Source organism: Rissa tridactyla, chromosome 2 (assembly GCF_028500815.1).
Source record: "Rissa tridactyla isolate bRisTri1 chromosome 2, bRisTri1.patW.cur.20221130, whole genome shotgun sequence".
NCBI lineage: Eukaryota > Metazoa > Chordata > Aves > Charadriiformes > Laridae > Rissa > Rissa tridactyla.
The window spans coordinates 2,714,107-2,733,115 of NC_071467.1; the positions used below are offsets into that span (position 1 = coordinate 2,714,107).

At 44.0% G+C, this 19,009-nt stretch overlaps 1 protein-coding gene across 1 annotated transcript in view; it reads right to left on the reverse strand.

Moving 5' to 3' along the window:
- Positions 1 to 2,639: 2,639 nt before the first annotated feature.
- Positions 2,640 to 19,009, reverse strand: part of ADGRB1 (adhesion G protein-coupled receptor B1) — a 211,657-nt gene continuing 195,287 nt past the window's right edge. Inside the window, exons 29-32 of the mRNA XM_054191453.1 lie at positions 18,973 to 19,008; positions 17,253 to 17,357; positions 15,343 to 15,396; positions 2,640 to 3,879 (exon numbers count right to left, since the gene is read on the reverse strand). Of these exons, the coding sequence (XP_054047428.1) occupies positions 3,682 to 3,879; positions 15,343 to 15,396; positions 17,253 to 17,357; positions 18,973 to 19,008 (393 nt within the window). The 3' untranslated portion in view covers positions 2,640 to 3,681. The remainder of the gene's footprint in view (positions 3,880 to 15,342; positions 15,397 to 17,252; positions 17,358 to 18,972; position 19,009) is intronic.

Here is a 19,009-nt window from a genome sequence, read left to right on the forward strand (position 1 = left end):
CTGCCTGCTAATGCCACAGGATCATTCTATGGGTGATGTAGGGCAAGAAATACCCTGCACGAAGGATGGAGAAGCGCTGCTGATTGAAGATAGGTTGGATCATGGTTCAGGGGTGGGGGGGATTGTGTTAGGAGCTTCCAGGCAGCCCTACACCTCTACAACCATTTCAGATATTTCAGAATATCCAATTCAATATCCAATTTATTTCAGCCAGGCCAAGAGACTTCACTCCATCTGGGGACCTACTGGGCCATGATGATTTCAGATCAAAGCTCTGGAGAAAAATAACCCTGGATCCGATTTGCCAGACCCCTAAGCCTCCTGGAGTTCTGCCTATAAACCTAAAAACAGTCAGTCAGGGGATGGAGCAAAGTCAGGGAGATAAGGACACGTTTTCTCGCTGGAGGATTTCAGCCATTCAAGGGTAAGCGACAAGGAAGTGAATAATCCCTAGCTCAATTCATTTCTCGTCATCTTTCATGAGTGATATCCTTAAACTCCTCGTGCAATGAGCCGTGCTCCTGTTTGCAGCCTGCCTGGTAATGCAGGACATGGCAGAGAAATACAGGTGAGGTTGAGAATGGCTTTCCAGGGACACAGACATCAGCTTCCCCCTGGTCCCATTGACTCGATGATCTCAAAGGTCCTTTCCAACCATGAAACTATACCCCAGCACCGCTGCCCTGTACCAATAATGCTGCTTGATCTGTGTTAAATATTGCCCCCCTCACATCATATATTGGGAAGAGGGCATCAAAGCTTGGGTTAGAGATACCTGCAGTAAAACACAGAAAAGGGAATTCCTCGTGCCCTGGAACGTTCATCATGAGGCGAGGTATTTTTGGGGGTGTCAGGAAGCTACAAAGCTAAAGAAAAAGATGTACTTGTGGGGGAAGTTTGGCCCTGGGTTACGGCTCTTCCAGAGTAGAGAGCCAAGGTGGCAGTTTGCAGATCCAGGAGAGGTGTTTCCCAGCACCCAGGTGCGATGCAAACCACATGTGGGGCGCGGGCAGGGGTACTTTTAAAAAGCAGACATCGCTAGAGTTTACACCTCTTTTATTAGAAATAAGACACATTCATTTTGTGCTCTGAAAACTGTACAGAAAAAAAATAAAAATTGGTGAACACAGAGAGGAGGGTGGGGAAGGCAGGGCACAGGGCAGGGCGTGGGAAAACAGAATTAACCGTAGGAGCTGAGCAGAGAAAGTCGAATATCAACAGTTATTAAACAAACATTTATCTCTGTAATTACATAACACCGTTAATGTCCTGCAAGTCAGCTGGAGTGAATGGGTGAATGGGGAAGGTTGGAGAGAAGAGGGCAGGCTTAATTGGGCAGGGGAGGGGGGGGGAAAAAAAAAGAGAAAAGAATTAAAATACAGTAGAAAGATATCTGTATGCTAAAATTCATAATGTGTAATTATAATAATTACAATATCATACAACCCAGCATCTGAGGGAGGCCTTTGTGCTTTCCTGTTTCATAGAATAATCTAAAATTGAACAATAATATCACAGTTTTTATAAGTAATCAGTTTCCCTATTTTTTAACTATTTGGATTTTTTTTAAAGTTTTTCTTTCCATCCTTCATATTATACAGTTAATGGCAAGGTAAATGCCACTGTTCTTCAAGATCAGTTACCCGGGTGGCCCAAAGGAAAGTTGAAGCAGGGATGTTTTTATGTCAAGCAACATCTCTCAGTGGAGGAAACACAACTGGGGTCAGTGATTGTTTTGCATCTTGTATCCGTTAATAGCTTTTTCCTAAAAATGTTGTTTGGGTTTTGCTTTTTGTTAAAAAAAACCAACCAAACACACAGTAATAACTCAGACCCTAATCAAGCTCTACTGCCGTCTGACACAGTCTGGCCACTCACAACCAGAGGTTTGTCGCCACACATCTCCAAAGCTGAGAGAATCGTTCCAAACATCAGACAGACGGTGCTGGTAATGAGGAACAAAAAAAGAAATTTGTGTGTAATGTCAGTGGTATATTTTGTAATGATAAAAATATTGCACAACACTTTTTGGGGTGAAATGGAGATACCTTAGTTTTTTTAAATAGCCTTGAGAAATGTTTAATGAAAAAAACAACCTTTTTTTTTTTTTCATGGTGAAATAAAAAGACAATATCTTATGATGAGGAATGTCCTGCTCTCCTGACCAGCTCCACCTCTTCCTTCTGGTAGGACCACCAACCTGCCTGCTGGCTCTGTGCAGCGGGGAGGCAGGAGAAGAGCCAGCGAGGGGAAAATAACCAAAGCCCAAACTGAATAAAACAAAGCAAAATATTGCAAGTGAGCGATGAAGGGGCCGTGTGTTCCCACCATCCCAAACTTTCCACGGAGCAACTTGCCTTCCACCTTCAGCAGGTGGCATCCTCACCCCATGCCTGTGCAGTCCTACAATACAGAAAGGCATTCGAAATGACAAGAGCCAAAGAAAAGAAAGGTCTCGGGTTTCAAGTTCTCTTTTTATTGAAGAAAAGAAAAGAAGAAGGAAAAAAATAGATTATTTTGTTTGTTTGTTTCCAAGTGGACGTTATTCATGTTGTCAGTTTGTCTCAATGTCCTAAGGCAACATCTCTGTATACCAAATATCTCCAGGTACATCGGCAGATCTGTCTTTCCCTCTTTCTCTCTCTGCCTTCCAGGGAGGGGCAGCTTGGAATAAATTTGAGTCCAAAAGCAAGGAAAAATAACAGAAAAAAAAAAAAAGGATGAGGCCAAGAGGACCTTTACAAGGCCCCTGCTGAGTTTATCTATTTAACAGTCAATGAAACGACCTACATTCTTCTTGTTGGTCTGTTTTTCTAACACCTTCAACCCTCTCCCTGGAGATGGGGCGAGCAGGTTTTTGGAGGTGGTCCTTTGCTCCTGTGCCTGTCCCACTCCTTAGGGCACGCAGGAGCTCCACTGCGGAGGGATGAGAGGAGGAAGCCCCACCTTACCTCTCCACCTAAGCCATGGATGATGCGACCACTTCCGCTTCTGGGCCCCGTGGGGACCCACTGCAGGGATGCCACAATGCCAGGTCACAATGTGGCATATAGGAGTGGGAATGTCTTCTTGGCCACCACTTGGTGCATCCTGTCTCCTTCCTTCTTGGATGAGCTGGTGAGGGAGACGTGGGGGGCGAGGATCGGCAAGGAATGCCACAGACCCTCAAGGCTAGGTCTCCCCCGGGGTTCTACGGTCAGACTGCATCCCAGCAATGCTCCCGCAGGTGTCCCGTCTTGTGGTCCCCAAGCAACCCTGATCTTCTTGGCCATTCGTGGTGGCTTCTGGGTGACCTTCCACACCTCCCTGTGGCAGAGCAGGAAGGCTCCCAGTGTGCAGCAGCAGCCCGAAAGCATCTCGACAGGGCTTGTCCCCTGCAGTCCCTCCCCACCTTCTGCCTCCTCCTCCTCACTCTCTTCCAGGTTCACTTCTTCTCCAGTCCTACCTGGGAAAGCTCATGTTGTCCTGAACCTACAGCTACTATACTCTATAAAGTAATATTCCCCCTCTCTGCTGAGAACAATACAAAAGTTACTCCGTCTTACCAAAGGTTTCAAAAGAAACCAAACACTTTTCTCGCTCGGTTCCGATTTAATTTAATCATTTCTTTAAAACGTGGTTTTGTTTTGTTTGTTTTGTTTGTTTTCCGGAAAAAAAAAAGTCCCTTTCTTCCCTTTCCACTCAGACCTCTGTCTGAAGGTCAATAATGTCTTGTCCCACCAGGGGAATGGTGGCCCCTGTTTTCTCCCACTCTACAGTTTTTAGTTCTAGGGGAGACTGTGCCACAGGTTCGATGTCCTTTTTAACCCATGATGGTGGGGACTGGACTTTCCTGATTCCTTCCCAGGGTCTCTTGTTTGGTGTCTGCTGTTTTTCTTGCTGCAAGAGGAGGAAAGTGTAAGAAAGGAGAGAGAGAGAGAGAAAGAAAGAGAGGTTAGTATCCGTGCAACAAACACCATTTTTTCACCTTCTTTTATACCAAAAGCCAATTTTTCTGTAAAACTCCTGATCCAAAATTAAGCAGGGTTTCAATGAAAATTGCATTTGATGTGTAAACTGTCTATTTTCAGGAAGAAAACACAAATTATTTTTTTTTCCCACTGCTATCTCTATCACCTAGCGCTTAGATATTTCAGCTTTCAGTGGAGGTTTTTACCACTTGCATTTTCACTGAAAAACTGAACATGATTTTGAGAATTTAAGATCTTTTTCTCCTTCTGCAGAAAATCCCCACAGAAAAATCCAGATTTCAATGAGGTCTTTCTGAACATACATCAACAGCATTTTATATCGATGTGAATACATTCCTTATGTAGCACAGCTATTTATAGGCTATTTAATTGCAGCAAAACATGCTAACTATTTTGCCAGTGAACCCATGCTGTTTGATAGGCTGGATCATCAGCTCTGAAACTGAAAGCATTTCCATCAACTCCGTACCAAGCCTTCGAGGCTTTATCGACTGCCATTAGCCCAGTATCCTGCCAGCATCCCACCACGGGTATCAATCCAGAGAATATCTTTCAATGTTTCTGCTGATACGCACCAAGTTAAGACTCTGGGGAGACACGAGGCTCTGTAAAATGGGTGTATTCTTCAGTGCGTATATGAAGGGGAGTCTATGGAAAGATTTTAAATGAGTTGTTCCACTAAGCTTCTCCCCCTCACGAAGAGCGATGCTTTTCACATTTAATTATCCCCACAAAACACTCCAGCACTGGGCGAGAAAAGACTTCCTTGCATGTGACAGGAGCACAGAGCCCTTTTGAGCCACCTGCCAAAAGCAAAGTGGCGGCTGGCAGAAAGGGTGGGAGGAAAGGCAGCTGCATGGAGGATGACATGGAAAGAAGTCTGGGGAGAAGGTGAGGAGACAGTCATGCAGGTGACATGCAGCCCAGGATGTGTCACAGCTTGATGCTGCCACCAAAATGTATTTGGTGAATACATTGGAGGGGAGATGAAGCCACACATAGACTGTGGTGTCATGACTGTAGTCCAGGATGCTGCACAGATTGCTGTAGCTCCGTAGGAAACCTAAATACCCATCTGCAACATGCTAATCCACCTGCCTCAGCTTCTGATTTTGTCCTTTCCTAAGAGACTTTTGTAAATCTGTTGTTTATCCCAGCTCCATACTGCAACACCAACAGGAAAGGTGCTGTAGAATTATCCCTACAGGGACAGCTTTAATCACACCACCCAAGACATGGCTTTTGCTTTTCCAAACTTTCACCCTTAATATAAAAATAAGATGTGTTTGAAGTACTCCTTCAAACCGGGAGGATTTGGGTGAGGTCATTTGGTGGCTAGAGAGTGGCAAATGTACAAACCAGGTCTTCTCAATGTGAAGTGAAAACACTCTGAAATTATCTTTATTTTAATTCAAAGGGAGAAAGATAACTTTTTAAAAGTCCTTTGAAAGAGAATTGTTTCTCAAAAAATAAAGTTTTGGAAAAATACTGTTCAGAAGAATGTGAAATGCTTCAGTTATGGAAACCTGCAGCTGAGGTTTTCATTAAACTCTATGACACAGAGCTTTTCTTATGCTTTTGGTCTTATTCTTATTTTATTCCATGATGTAACACAACGGTGATTAATACTAATATGACAGAAAAGGTGATACAATTGTTGACTTATTCCATTATCTATCTTGGAACTTATTTAAGAGCCACCGCAACTAAAAACTGAAACCTTTTTATCTCAGTATGTGTCTTAATGAGATAAGTTTGAGACTTCCTGAAGTGAAACTTCTACCTGTGGTGTTTTTGCAGGCCATTAGTCTGCCATGAAAGGCACAGAAAGAAGGCACACATAAAGACAAAAGCACATATAGAGCAAAAATGGAATGAAACTCAGAGTTTCCCAAAAGGTGAAGAAAAAAAACTTGTCCAGAACAGCTCTTTTCAATAAAAAACAATTTTTCTCCCACAATTGTTGTAATGCCACAAGTTTTCCATTACTAATGTCCACAGCTGTATTATTTAACAGAGATGAGCACAAATGATCATACACATGAAGTTCATAAATAATTCCATCTTTTCCCTCAAGTGAAAGTCCTTCTTTGATGGTATTATTTATGGCCACTTTCAGAATCAGGTTCTTCTATTCCCAACCAATCTCTGGTTTAACAGTCCCTCTGGCTACCACACTCCTGACCTTCAGCCTCTCCTTCATGCTGTGAGGATGCATCCAGATCTGATCATGTACACTGAACGTGATCAGCAAACTTCAGAGCTGCTCTTGTCATGGGCTGCTTTTGAGCTACCTGAGTGAGAGCAGCTGCAAATCCATGTAGAGAACAGAAACTGGGGGAAAAAACCCAAACAAACCAAACAATTATGAGTTCACATCTACAGCAATGGACCCTGGTCAGACCTATTACCAGGGAACAAGGCCTAACGGTTACAAGAAGTATTCAATGGCAATAAAACCAGACATTAAACATTGTGAATTATTAAGAATCATAGAATAATAGAATGTGTTGGGTTGCAACAGACCTTTAAAGGTCATCTAGTCCAACCCCCCTGCAGTAAACAGGGACATCTTTAACTAGACCAGATTGCTTAGAGCCTCATCAAGCCTGGCCTTGAATATCTCCAGGGATGAGGCCTCCACCAACTCTCTGTGTGACCTGTTCCTGTGTCTTACCACCTTGACTGTAAAGAACTTCTTCCTAATGTCTCATCTAAACCTACTCTGCTCTACTTTGAAACCATTGTCCCTCATTCTATTGCTACATGCCCTTGCAAACAGCTGCTCCCCAGCTTTCCTGTAGGCCCCCTTCAGGTACTGGAAGGGGCTATAAGGTCTCCCTGGAGCCTTCTCTTCTCCAGGCTGAACAATACCAACTCTCTCACCCTGTCCTAATAGGAGAGGTGCTCCAGCCCTCTGATCATCTTTATGGCCCTCCTCTGGACCTCCAACAGGTCCAAGAATGGATAAATTAAGAAAGGAAGAGAGAATGAAAACGAAAACATCACTATGCCAGTGCATAACTCCACTCTGCCCATGCATCTTGAATATTACGTGCATTCCGTGGGCTTCCTGGTAGAAGGATATAGAGGCAGTGATAAAGGTGGCCAGTTTGCAGCCAGGAACAAATTTATGGAGCAAGTTCTACAGGAGGAAGATTATACAGAGTAAGATTTTCAGCCTTGAAAAGAGGTCATGGATGGATGTGAAAGAGGTCTATGAAACTCTTAGTGGCTTGTTGACAATAGGAATGGACTACTGATGGTAGGGATCGTCTCTTCCAACATAAGAACTACAGAGAGTAACGAGACACCAAGCAGGGCCTAGCCCAGGGTGAACTCCAGGAGCTGGTCATGCACACAGTGCCTGGCCAAACTGCAGATGCTGGTTTTGGCTGGGATAGAGTTAATTTTTTTCCATAGTAGCTAATATGGGGCTGTGTTTTGGATTTGTTCTGGAAACAGTGTTGATAATATAGGAATGTTTTAGTTATTGCTGAGCAGTGCTTACACAAGGTCAAGGCCTTTTCTGCTTTTCACACCACCCTGCCAGTGAGTAGGGTGAGGGTACACAAGAAATTGTGAGGGGAAACAGTTGAGACAGCTGACCCCAACTGACCAAAGGGATATTCCATACCATATGACACCTTGCTCAGCAACAAAAATGTGAGAAGAAGGAAGGGAAGGATGTTCAGAGTTATGACCTTTGTCTTCCTTAGTAACCATTGCAATCTTGAAGCATGATGGAGTCCTGCTTTCCTGGAGATGGCTGAACGCCTGCCTGCCCATGGGAAGCAGTGAATGAATTTCTTATTTTGCTTTGCTTTTGTTCACAGCTTTTGCTTTACCTATTAAACTGTCTTTATCTCAATCCATGAGTTTTCTCACTTTTACTCTTCTGATTCTCTTCCTCATCCCAACCAGGGAAAGAGAGTGAGCGGCTGCGTGGGGATTAGTTGCCAGCTGGGATTAAACCACGACACCACCTTTCCACAGCTCTCAGTTGATGCTGAAGCTTTCAAAGTTATAAAATACATGTGGAAACAGTCACAATAGCAACATTCATTCAGTACTATGAAGTAAAGTGACACCATTCTCTATCAGGAGGCCTCTGAGCACAAATTACTGGAGTCTCAGGGATCTTTTTGAAGATGCATTGCCACATACTTGCCCTGCTCTTTTATTTTTCCAAACTGCTTTTTCCTCTGCCATGGAGAGAAGGAAGGGCCAGACTAGCCTTAGGTCTGATGCACATACGGTTGTTTCTATCATCTGGCTTATCAGAGTGATGTGTTATCTAGCTATGACTGTGGAGGGCTTAGTGGCTCCAAAGATGTCTATTCATAGCTAGAAGATGAAAAGGAGCCTCAGGAGACCAGCAAATGGAGACGGGGGGCTTGCTTTTAGTTTCCTACTTCTTAGAAAAGAATTAGACTTCTCTAGTGAGGAGGGGAGGTGCTATCTCAGGAGTCCACCATGGCATACCAGCAGCTCACAGAGCTACGTGCACGGCTGTGATGTTAGCATGGGTGCAGAAAGACTCGGTGTCCGGTTGGATCTCTAAGAAGGTTAAACACAATCATCCAGGCTGAGCTCTGGCAAGGATGCTGGGAGACAAAAGAAAATCTTCTCCTCTTGGCAAGAGGCACCCTGGGAATTGGTAGCAGGCTCCTGGGAACAGCATCCTTTTTCTTTCCGTCCATATGGAAAAGGTTTTTATTGGGTCTTGGCCACTTGAACAGCGTATAGAAACAGCCACTGGGCTCATGCTTCAGCTCTGGCATTTTCCTCCAGCCCTACTGTGGGGTCTTAGCAATCCTTGCAGACAGGAGGGAAAACCAAGCTATACACAGAAAAGAAGAAAAAAACTGGAGAGAGGGTTGTGTAATCCGGCTGTAAAAGGCAGCGTTGCTGGCCCAGGGCCTGGTGCCTTGGAGACAGCCAGGAACGGCCTGAGACAGAAGCTGAAAGCAGAGGAGACTGCTCTGCCAGTAACTCACAGAGACAGAACTATTACTCTGGGCTGACACAGCCCATGAGCGTCTGGCTGTCAAGGAGGGGAGAAATGTTTATTGGTTCCTGCCTGGTGCCAGGATGGCAGAGCAGACTCCCCTGTCAGAGGGGTGGGAAGGGAGGGAGTGCCCAGGTCCAATGCTGGAGTAAAACCTTCTGCATAGGACAAACTGGAGGTCTTCATCATCCTGGTTGCATCGTGAGTCACCTTCATTCACCCGTGGCTTTCATTTTGGCTGCACGTCTTTAAGGCACACGGAAAGGATTTGGGACAAAAGACATTTAAGATGTAGTGCCAACATAACCCTCCAAATCCCTAATAAAGACAGAGTCAGAGTGCATTGAGATAAACCACAGAGCACTCTCCTCCAAAAGTTAGGCTAGCAATGAGTCACCTGTGCTGGACTCACGGTGGCTATGGAAAGGTGATGGTGCTGAAGCAAGGCCACCTCCCTACCATGGGTTCATCTGCATGTTGGCTTTGTGCTGCCTTCAAGGGTCCAGGCTGTCTTCATTCAGAGTACCTGGATCCTGGAGTAACTCCATTGCTTCTGAGCAGCATCAGTGTCCTGCATAAATACAACATGGGACACTGCTGCTCTAAGAGCACCACTGGCTGCTCTAAGACAGCTTTCTTTTCACAATTCAGTCAAAAATCATTAAGTGTGCTGCACCTCCTTGTGTTTGTGTGTTGTGTGGGTTTTTCTTGGTTGGTTGGTTGTGTTTTGTTGGTTTTCTTTTTGTTGTTGTGGTGTTTGTTTTTTTTTTTCTTTTTCATTTGGTTGTGTTTCTTGGGGGGGTTTGTTTGTTTGTTTGTTTATTCTTAATACACAATTTTTATAGTTACCCTGAATAACCTGAAGAGAAAATCTGTCCTTTCTACAGAGCATTCTGGGACAACTCCCCTAGAACCAGCTACTCCCATGCTGTTTTCATTGCCTCTAGTGTCATCTTGAAGGATATTTCATGACCCAAATGGTCTCTCCCCATGACATTGATGATTCTAGGACTAGAATGAAGTTATTCAGAGCGTATAGCAGGGAATCTGAAAGATAAATGTGGCTCATGCCGTCTAATCCATCTTTGGATCAATGTCGATGAAAAGTGATTAGAAAAAGGGAAAGCTGTCCTATTTTTTTTTACAGAATGATAAATTTTCCTTTCTTTGTTTGAGAAAAGTAGTTGCAGTTCTTTCATTTTACGCTACTGAGATACTAAGATGATATGTTGTTTTGGTTTTTGTTTTTGTTTTTGTTTCATTTAAGAGAAAAGCAAAATAAAAGGAAGTGGCTGACTTTGTTCAGAATTTCTTTTTTTCTTTTTTTCTTTTAAAGAAGAAATAATTTGTTGTTTAAACCTACATTGATGAAAATCAGTTAGGAAACTTGAAATATGCAGCATTTTCTGGGCTATAAAAATCTGTCTTTTGCTTCTGTATTCTTAAATTCAGATGGTCGAACCTGTAGGGGTTGCTGTGAGCCCAAGTCTGGTGAGGCCATGCACAGCTGAAGATGAACAGGCACTGAATCAAGTTCTTTCACCGACCCTCAGGCGCTCTTTCCATAGACTCATAAAATGTCCCTTGCCTGAAGATTGTAGAGAAAACCCATGGTCCAGCAGCATGAGGAACAGGCTATTTCCCAAGCTGTTAATCCGATTAACATAACATCCTTTTTTTTTGGACAATGCTTATGGTCTACTGAAGAGCACTCCACTTGGTGGACATGGAGGACTGGGCGATCTCCAAAATGCTGAAATCATTCATGGCTGCTCCATGCCTCACAGGGACACCTAGGGACTCCAGGAGGGGACCAAGAGCACGCAAAGCACAGTTCTTTATAAACTCCTTTTTTCAACCAGTCTAAACAACCAGGAGCTTCAATCTACTGGTGGCCACTGCATGGTTTTGGAGCAGTTCATAGCTGGATAGCTTCAAAGCACATGGAAGGAACTGACTGGTGCTACACCAGTAGCAGACCAGTCGTACACTGTTTCTCTGAGAAATACAGAGTAACTGATGCCTAGTACTTGGGAAACAAGGTATCGGATGATCCACAGAAGGAGGTGAAGTTCTGATTGATGGTGTATTTGGACAGCCAGTAGCTGACAGATGGTTTATAGATGAATAAATTAAGGTTTGACGTCATTTTCATAACAGAATTTATTGTAGTTATTATCGTACTTTATGTAGCATTTCTCCCTATAAAAGTTACCCTAATTGGTCTTTTAAAATTTGCCAGTTACCAAAGCCTTTAAGAAGTTCAGAGAAGATTAAACATGTGGCACTGAGGAAACACCCTATCTGCAAGTGGAGCTTCCCTTGCAGAGGGACACAAAGTCAACAGAAGGAGGAGCACAGCCTCCCAATTTTCTAATTCCTCAGTGAGGAATAAGCCTGAGTTTGACACAACCAGCAGCACCTGAGCTCCTCCACCCCCAGCCTCAGCCGATGCAAAGAGGTTCCCACGGCCAGGAGTCAAATTTTCCCACCTGGGAGCAGGGCTGCCCAGCTCACCATCCAGTTAGTGAAAGTGAAGCAAGCAAGGGAATTAATTCTTTCATGCAGCAGAGCATACCAGGGAGTCATACAGCCCCAGCTAGGAACGAGCTGCAATATTGATCAATATTCCTTTTTCCTCACTACTCTGTTAGATGCCAAAACAAGTCATGGTGGGTTGGGCAATCTTCTAGGTGTCTGAAGAAGAAAGCCAAGAAAAATCTTGACCTGAGAAGGGAAAGCAAGTAATCAAGCCTGAAACGCAGTCTAGCAGGAAATAGGAAAAAGTCATGGAAAAAAAATTTCTATCTTTTCCCACTGGGTTTTGGAGGAAGTGCTCATCCAGGACCAAGACAGAGATGGGACTGGATTTGAAAGCTGAGTTACGGCCTCAGTCCAGATCCTGTATGTGAGCTACAGGACAGGGCTCCAGCCAAAGCAAAAGCCATTCGAGCTGCAGAGCAGAACATAACAAGTAGCTAATAAGGAAGAGTAAGCAAATCAGAGAAACTTGCAGAGCCCCGTTCAGCATGGCTTTCGCTGACCTCAGCACAAGAGCTGCTGTTTAAAATGAATGCCAAGTCAGATGCTGGCAAGGAGAGAGGAATATGTATGTGATTCTAACTTCCCTAATAGAGCTGGATCAAAGGACTCCTGCAGAGGGGGAAGGAGCGTCACTTCTATTGCTTTCAAAGCTGGCACTAAGCAGAGAAGAAACAAAGCCTCTGCTTCCTTTAAAGGCTGCAAAGCCTCCACTTTCATACCATGCTGTTGCAGAGCAAGTTAACACCTCCTGATGTCCAACCCAAGCGCTGGAATTTCTTTAGCAATTAACTCGCAGGGAGGAGCAGTGTTGGAGATGCTTTACCCTGACAGTAGAGATCTGTGCAGGAAAATATCTCCCATGTGGTACAGTAGCTTGTAGCCACTGCCCTCTTTAATGTGGAGAGCTCTCAGCTGCAGGAATTTAGACTTTGGGAAGTGTGTGTATTTACAAGGAAGAAGGGAAAAAAATTGCATGTTGGATCCTACAGTCTGCCAGGCAAAGGGCAGTCTTTTAAAAGAAGAAACAAACTTACAGAAAGGTTTCCAACAATGGCTTTTTTTTTTTTATTTTTTTTTATTGGTAGCAATCATGTAGCTAAAGGACAATTCAAAGTGATGGGAGTGATTAGGAAGGAAGAACTCTGCTGTCTGAGTCAGTACCAACCTAACGTTTCAATATGCATCTCTCTGGGCAGCAAAGTGTCCCTTAAAGCTGCTATGAAGAGATAGCCACAACCCCGGTGGAAGACACTTACTACTCATTATAACCTTAAAAATGAAGGCTTGGTGGATCCCAGATACCAAGAGGTATGCGTGGTGTGGATGGCTGAGTTTTTTTAGATACAAATCCTGCTGTGGTTTTCTCCAAGCCTTAGGTTCCTTTCATGCTTCCTGGCTGCATATAAGCTGTCTAGGGGATAAATATTCAGACGTCTCTGATGCTTCAACAAACACAGCTCCTTCAGTTTTATTCTCAGGGTCTACACCAGCTTCCAGTTTGGTCTAGGGTAAAATGGAAGGGCAACAGCGTGCAACCTCCACACATAGGCTGGCTGCAAGGCATTTGGGAAGAGGATGAGCAAAGTAACCCCATCTCTTCCTGAGATCTCTTTTCAGATTCGGAATCCCTTCAGGTGGACAGAGAGAATCTGTCCCAAATTGCAGCATAACAGGAACAAAGGAGTCTTGCCTACAACCCTGTAACTTCCTTTTGAGTAAGGGCTGATTTTTCAAAAATCATCTCCATTTCCTTACCTCATCTGAGCCTGAAGACTGCAAGAGAGAGAAAAATTACCATAACTCACAGTAAGGTCATACAGAGATCTATGTATGCATTAAAAATCTGACTTTTCAACTTGCAGTCATCAGATCTTGTATATCAGACTGCTAATATCCTAATTCCCTAGCACGAAAAGATAGTTTTAGATAATAGTGTCTACAACCCTGACTAGTTCATAAAGCCACAAATGAGTGAGACCCCTTTACTCTGCTGCAGCAGTGAGGTGGCCTAGGTTTGAATGCAGGTGGATGCGTGCTCCTAGATGCTTTAGACATAAACCCTGCTGGAGAATGTGATTTTAATAAGGAATATCTGACAGTGCTTCCAATGGGAACATTTTTATAGTTGAGAGATATATGATACATGACACATGGCATAGATTTCATGTAATAAACTGAAAAAAGAGATGAAAAATCCAACTTTGTTGCATAAGGAAGGAAAATTATGTATTATTGGACTCTGAGGCTCAAGTTACTCTAGCATTAGCAGTGTGCTTTGGTTTGTAGCAAAATAACTACAGCAAACACTGGTGCCACAGTAGTTCCTGGGAATGCATTAAATATGGTCAAGATTCAGACATGGTTGGCATTTCAGGAAGTATTCTGGTTCTCCTAATTGCCTACTTCTGACATACCATCCTGGCAACGTTGCTCATTAGTAAGTTGATGACAGGCCAGCTGATGATTGCACTGGGGACACCTTAACCTCAGTGGGATGTGGATTAGTCTCCAAACCTTTGCTGTAGCAGTTCTGACTTGAACAGTGACATGAAACACCCAGCAGCAGTGTTGCACAGTGCTTTGCATCACATGTATGCTTCTACCCTGTGCCCTCCAGCACAAGGGACAAGAGAGGTCCCAGGGAAGGACTCCTTGGCTTCTGGGTGAGGGGAAAGTAGAATTCAACCCCTAACCTGTCTCCATGTCTGCAGGATGAGAGACAAGCCCAGAGGTGTTTGTCAAGGCTGCCTTTGATAGGGGTTGGGTTTTTCTCACATCAGCAATGCCTTTCAGGAATGCACCTTGTAAAGGAGGAAAGCTGAACAGCTCAAATGTGCAAGAGTCCCAGATTATGTTTCCACTTCTACCAGTAACTACTCTGGGACAGTGTGCAAAGAGCAGTCTTCTTTGTCTTTCAAGTGTACACTGCAGTAATACTTATCCAAAGTTTAAATGTGTCAGGATATTTAGAGAGGAGCAATAGGCTATCTAGACAGGAGCAATATATGTGCTGGTTCAAACCTTCAGGTCTTCAGGTCAGACCCCTTAAAAGTCATGTTTTACCACTGAAGCTGGAGAATTTCTCAACAATAAACATAGGCGATGATTGAATTTTTAATCCCTCTTCCTAAAGAGACAGGAGATATGTTTCTTCCTCATATTCTTCTGTTGGGGCTTCCTTCAAATCTGACAATGTTGTAGTTCATCTGTGAGAAACTACTTATTCAGAGTGATGAGATAATCAGTTTTGGCCAGTGCACTGAAGTACAGGGAGGAGTAGCATTTACAGCAAAATCAAACCCAAAACCAATCCCTAAAAAGGGCCAGCACTATTACTAGGAATTTCCAAAGGAGGTCTGTCCTATGCAGACATTTAGATCAGGTCTCAGCAGCACCCTTTTGATCTTGGAGTTGAAGGAGGAGAGAGGAAGTGCACAAAGATTAGGAAAAGTGTCGTATCTTAGAAAGGACTAAGGAAAATGGAACATGCTGCCAGGAGAGGCTGAGAAACTACCATGGCTGGAGAGGGACTTGGTAGCTTGACTTTGTGGTTGCTTATTTGAAATGGAAGTCAAAGATACAGTAACACAGGCAGATGGACTAGACCCTTCTAGTCTAGCAGAAGGACATCCCTTCTGTTACATGATTCTAGGTGTGAAAGGGTCCAAGGGTACTCCAGGATCCTTATGACCTTGTTCATGCCCACAAGGCAAGGAGTTTCCTACCGGTGAAGGAATGTGTTTGGATTCATGCCTTATGGAAGGTTTTGGGACAGGTCTACAATGCTCTTCAATGCAAAATGAAAGCCAGACTTACGCTAACGTTAGTTTTATCACTTCCACCAGAAGAAATGCTCCATCGTTTTATAACCTAAACATATATAAAAGAGAAAAAAATGCTTTTGTTGTTACTTTAATTCCTGGCATCTGCAGTTTGCTTTCTCAGGGTAAGCTGAAGATGGGCCATGATTTACAGTGGGGTGTCCAGCAGCAAATGGCAGCAAAAGGGGTGAAGAAGGCTATTTATTTTTTTCTTTGTACTGCTTTGGATGTTTTTAAACCAATACCCACTACTGACTTGCCAATAGTGATCTTCTCAAGCTCACTCTCTCAGGCTACATCCAAGGAAAAAAATCACAACTTGAAAAAGATTCAGTCAATATGCAAAGGCCACCTTCACAGCTTCTTTCCAGCAGTTCAAAGCTCTTTGATGCTGAGACTGGCAACTTTAATTCTAGATAGATGCATCTCTGAAATGCTCAAAACACCTCAATCTATAAAACCCTCCTGCAAACATATCACAGATTAGCTTTTACATGGTATTTAGGCATTTCTGATTTTACAGCTGTGTCATACCTAAATAATACGAAAAAAGCAGAGAGATGAAACTCAGGGAAATGCATTGGGATTCTGGGCCAACACGGACTTCTTTGATCTGAACCTGCCTGCTAGATTTACTATGCTTCTCATTCTGCAACACCGGACAGCCTATAATGACACCTTGACACAAACAGTAAAAGCAGGATTCGCTGGGACCACACCTCTGGAGCTCAGCACAGCACTGCTGTGAGATCTGAAAGCAGACCAAAGGCTCTGCAGTGCTCTGCTTCCACAAAGAACTAAACTAAACCCCTTGTTCAATCACCCTCTGAGCTCTGGTCTTGCCCCTAAGGGAGTCCCATCAAAATAAGACCCTCTAGTGTCTCCTTGGCCATGCTGCAGGTGACTGTGCGTCCTACACCTGACTTTGCTTGTAAATGGCCGAGAGTGTTATAAATAGCTCACCTTGCTCCTCTCCTGAGTGTAGGCACAAAACAAATTTCAATTCTTACTGGCAACCTGACCTTGCTGCTTGTTCTTCCCTTCTGCTGGAGTAGATACTCTTCCTTGCAACCTTTAGGCTCTTGCCCAGCAGGCCTAAGGGGCTGAGACATGGAGGAGGTGCCATGAGCCTGCCCTCCCTTATTTTCATATTTGCATTATCCACATCACTTACTACAGACACCTGATATCTGTTTCTAGTACCAAATCTCTGCCCTACTGAAAGGCTGCAAGATCTTTCCCTCTCCCTGCCTCCCTCAAAGTCTCTTTTTGCCCTGGAATTTTGCTCCTGTCAAGGATGGTCATGTATATGCTGATCAGCTGCCACAAATGCCCTTGTGCTACATTGAATTAGCCTGAAGTCCCCAAGAAATACTGCCACCATCACAGCTAAATCCCAATGATGGGGCTTCTTTAAATAGCTATGCTCATTACTGTCACCTTGGCTCCCAACTCTGCCACGGCAGCTGGGGTAGAACACTTCTGCTGCCCTCACCTTCTGTCCTCTCTTTTCCACCTAGATGTCCTCAAAACTGTTATGGTTTCCAGTTCCTAGCTATCAATGGATAGATGGGGCACTTAGAGATGACCTGAACAGGGGTGCAAAGAACAGGCACGGACACAGGGAACAGAGACAAACAAGACAACACAGACTTAATTGACCACAAACAGACATGAGGACAGACATTCTCCTTCTGGGCTTCTGGCCACTCTGTAAACAAGCTAGTGCTACCTCTGTGACTCTCCATGTCCTGTGTGGTGCACGTGTGCTTGTTCCAACATGCATGGTTAGAAAATCAAGGTAAGGCATTCAATGAGGGCTCCTAAACTTTCCTGCTTCTTCCTGTGCTCCTGCTGTTACTAGAGAGCTCTGGGAGATGATAGTTCTCCAAGTGTCTGACTAACCTTGCTGTCCGTTGTTGGAGACTCCTTTTCCTTCTCTGCGTGCTGGAGTTTTCTGTTCAGGTCTTGGAACATGTCCTGGTGACGTTTTCTTGTGTGCATGATTTTCTGAAGCAAACGCGAGAGCCACAGGTCAGCAAACCCTATTCAGCTGTAGAGAAGCAGCCCCCCCAAGTTACATACATTCTTAAAACCTGCCTTTGTCTCCCTGCTGGTGCAATCTGCTGTGCCTAAACTACCTTCAAAGTTCATTGAGCACTCAGTGTAGCACTGTCTTTATTTTCAGGATGAGATGGTGGGAGAAAGTGGAAAAGACTAATTTTTGACGTTATGGCTACCCTAAACCTGCAAGTACTGACTGTTTATATTGCAGAATTTGTGCTTGACTAGCAATGTTCTACCAGCTTGAAGCTGGTAGAAGCTTTGGTTCTAGGAAGTTCGCTGAACTTCTTTAACTGACACTTGACCCCATATCCACTCTCTTCTCAGCATGCCTCCTTTGCAAATGTGTTCAGAGCTTACCCAAACATGTAGGTACAAGAAGTTCCATCAGAAACTATTCCACAATTTAGTTTTCTTTGTATTTTGGCCCTTCTGCATTTCACTTCTATCTTCTACTACCCAGAAGGAGAGGCAGGACCAACTTCTACAAAGACTTCCCTTTGCATGTAAGACCATATTGAATACGGGTTTCCTGTGCTCTGTCAAGTGCTATATAATTGGAGAAGGTGGCTCAAATAGTTCGCGACCCACTTGAAGTATCAGCTTGATGTACCCATCATGCCTCAATTCCAGACCAAGCTCACAACCTGGAGCTCTGCAGTGATTCTAGCATTACAGAATCACAGAATGGTAGGACTTGGAAGGGACCTTTGGAGATCACCTAGTCCAACACCCTCATCAAAGCAAGTTCACCTAGAGCAAGTTGGACAGGAACACATCCGGGTGGGTTTTGAATATCTCCAGAGATGGAGATAGCATTAAGGCAACTCCTCATGGGCCCTTAACATGACTGTTTTGGAATAAGCTGGCAGCTTTGAAGGGTAAGGATAGCTCTGCTGGGAAGGATGCCATAATTGGACTCAGGATAGCTGCACTAGCTTTCAGTAGCCCCATGGACCTTCTGTGGAGACCTGATCTTTCAAAGCTTTCCACTCTGTGCCTCAGGTGTGAGGACAGACATTTCCCTACATGCAGTATAGACCTTTTCCACCCCAGCTTATTCTGTAAGGTTCATTAATAGGTGTGAAAGACCAGGGCTGATGATGGGTTGTGATGGTGGGGACATAATAGTTTCCTTTCTGTTAAGCAACAGATCTTGCATACAAAAGGCAAGGCATTTTAGGCCAACAGCCAAACGTACGTGTAGTTCCCAAACAGGAATGTAGTGTAGCCACTCCATCTCTCCATAAGCATTTTGCTCACAGAGAAGTGACAGCCTTGGGCAGGCCGACATAGGGTCTTGATTTACAAACGTTTACACAGAAGCTGCTGCTCCATAAATTAAGCATGTACCACTATAAGTCACCTATTTGTTTAGCTGCACAGGGTAAGCCTTACTAGGCAACCAGCACAACTCTCGTTAACCCGCTGTTTTTAAACCCTTGAAGAAGCTCTTTGGCAAAGGCAGCACTCCTGCAAAGGTGCCAGAAATAAAAGAAAGCAGCATTTATTTTTCTCATCCTACCCCTAGAAAAGTACATTCAGAAAGGGATGTACTCACCTCAAAATCTAGCTCTGCGTACCGGGATTTCCGCCTC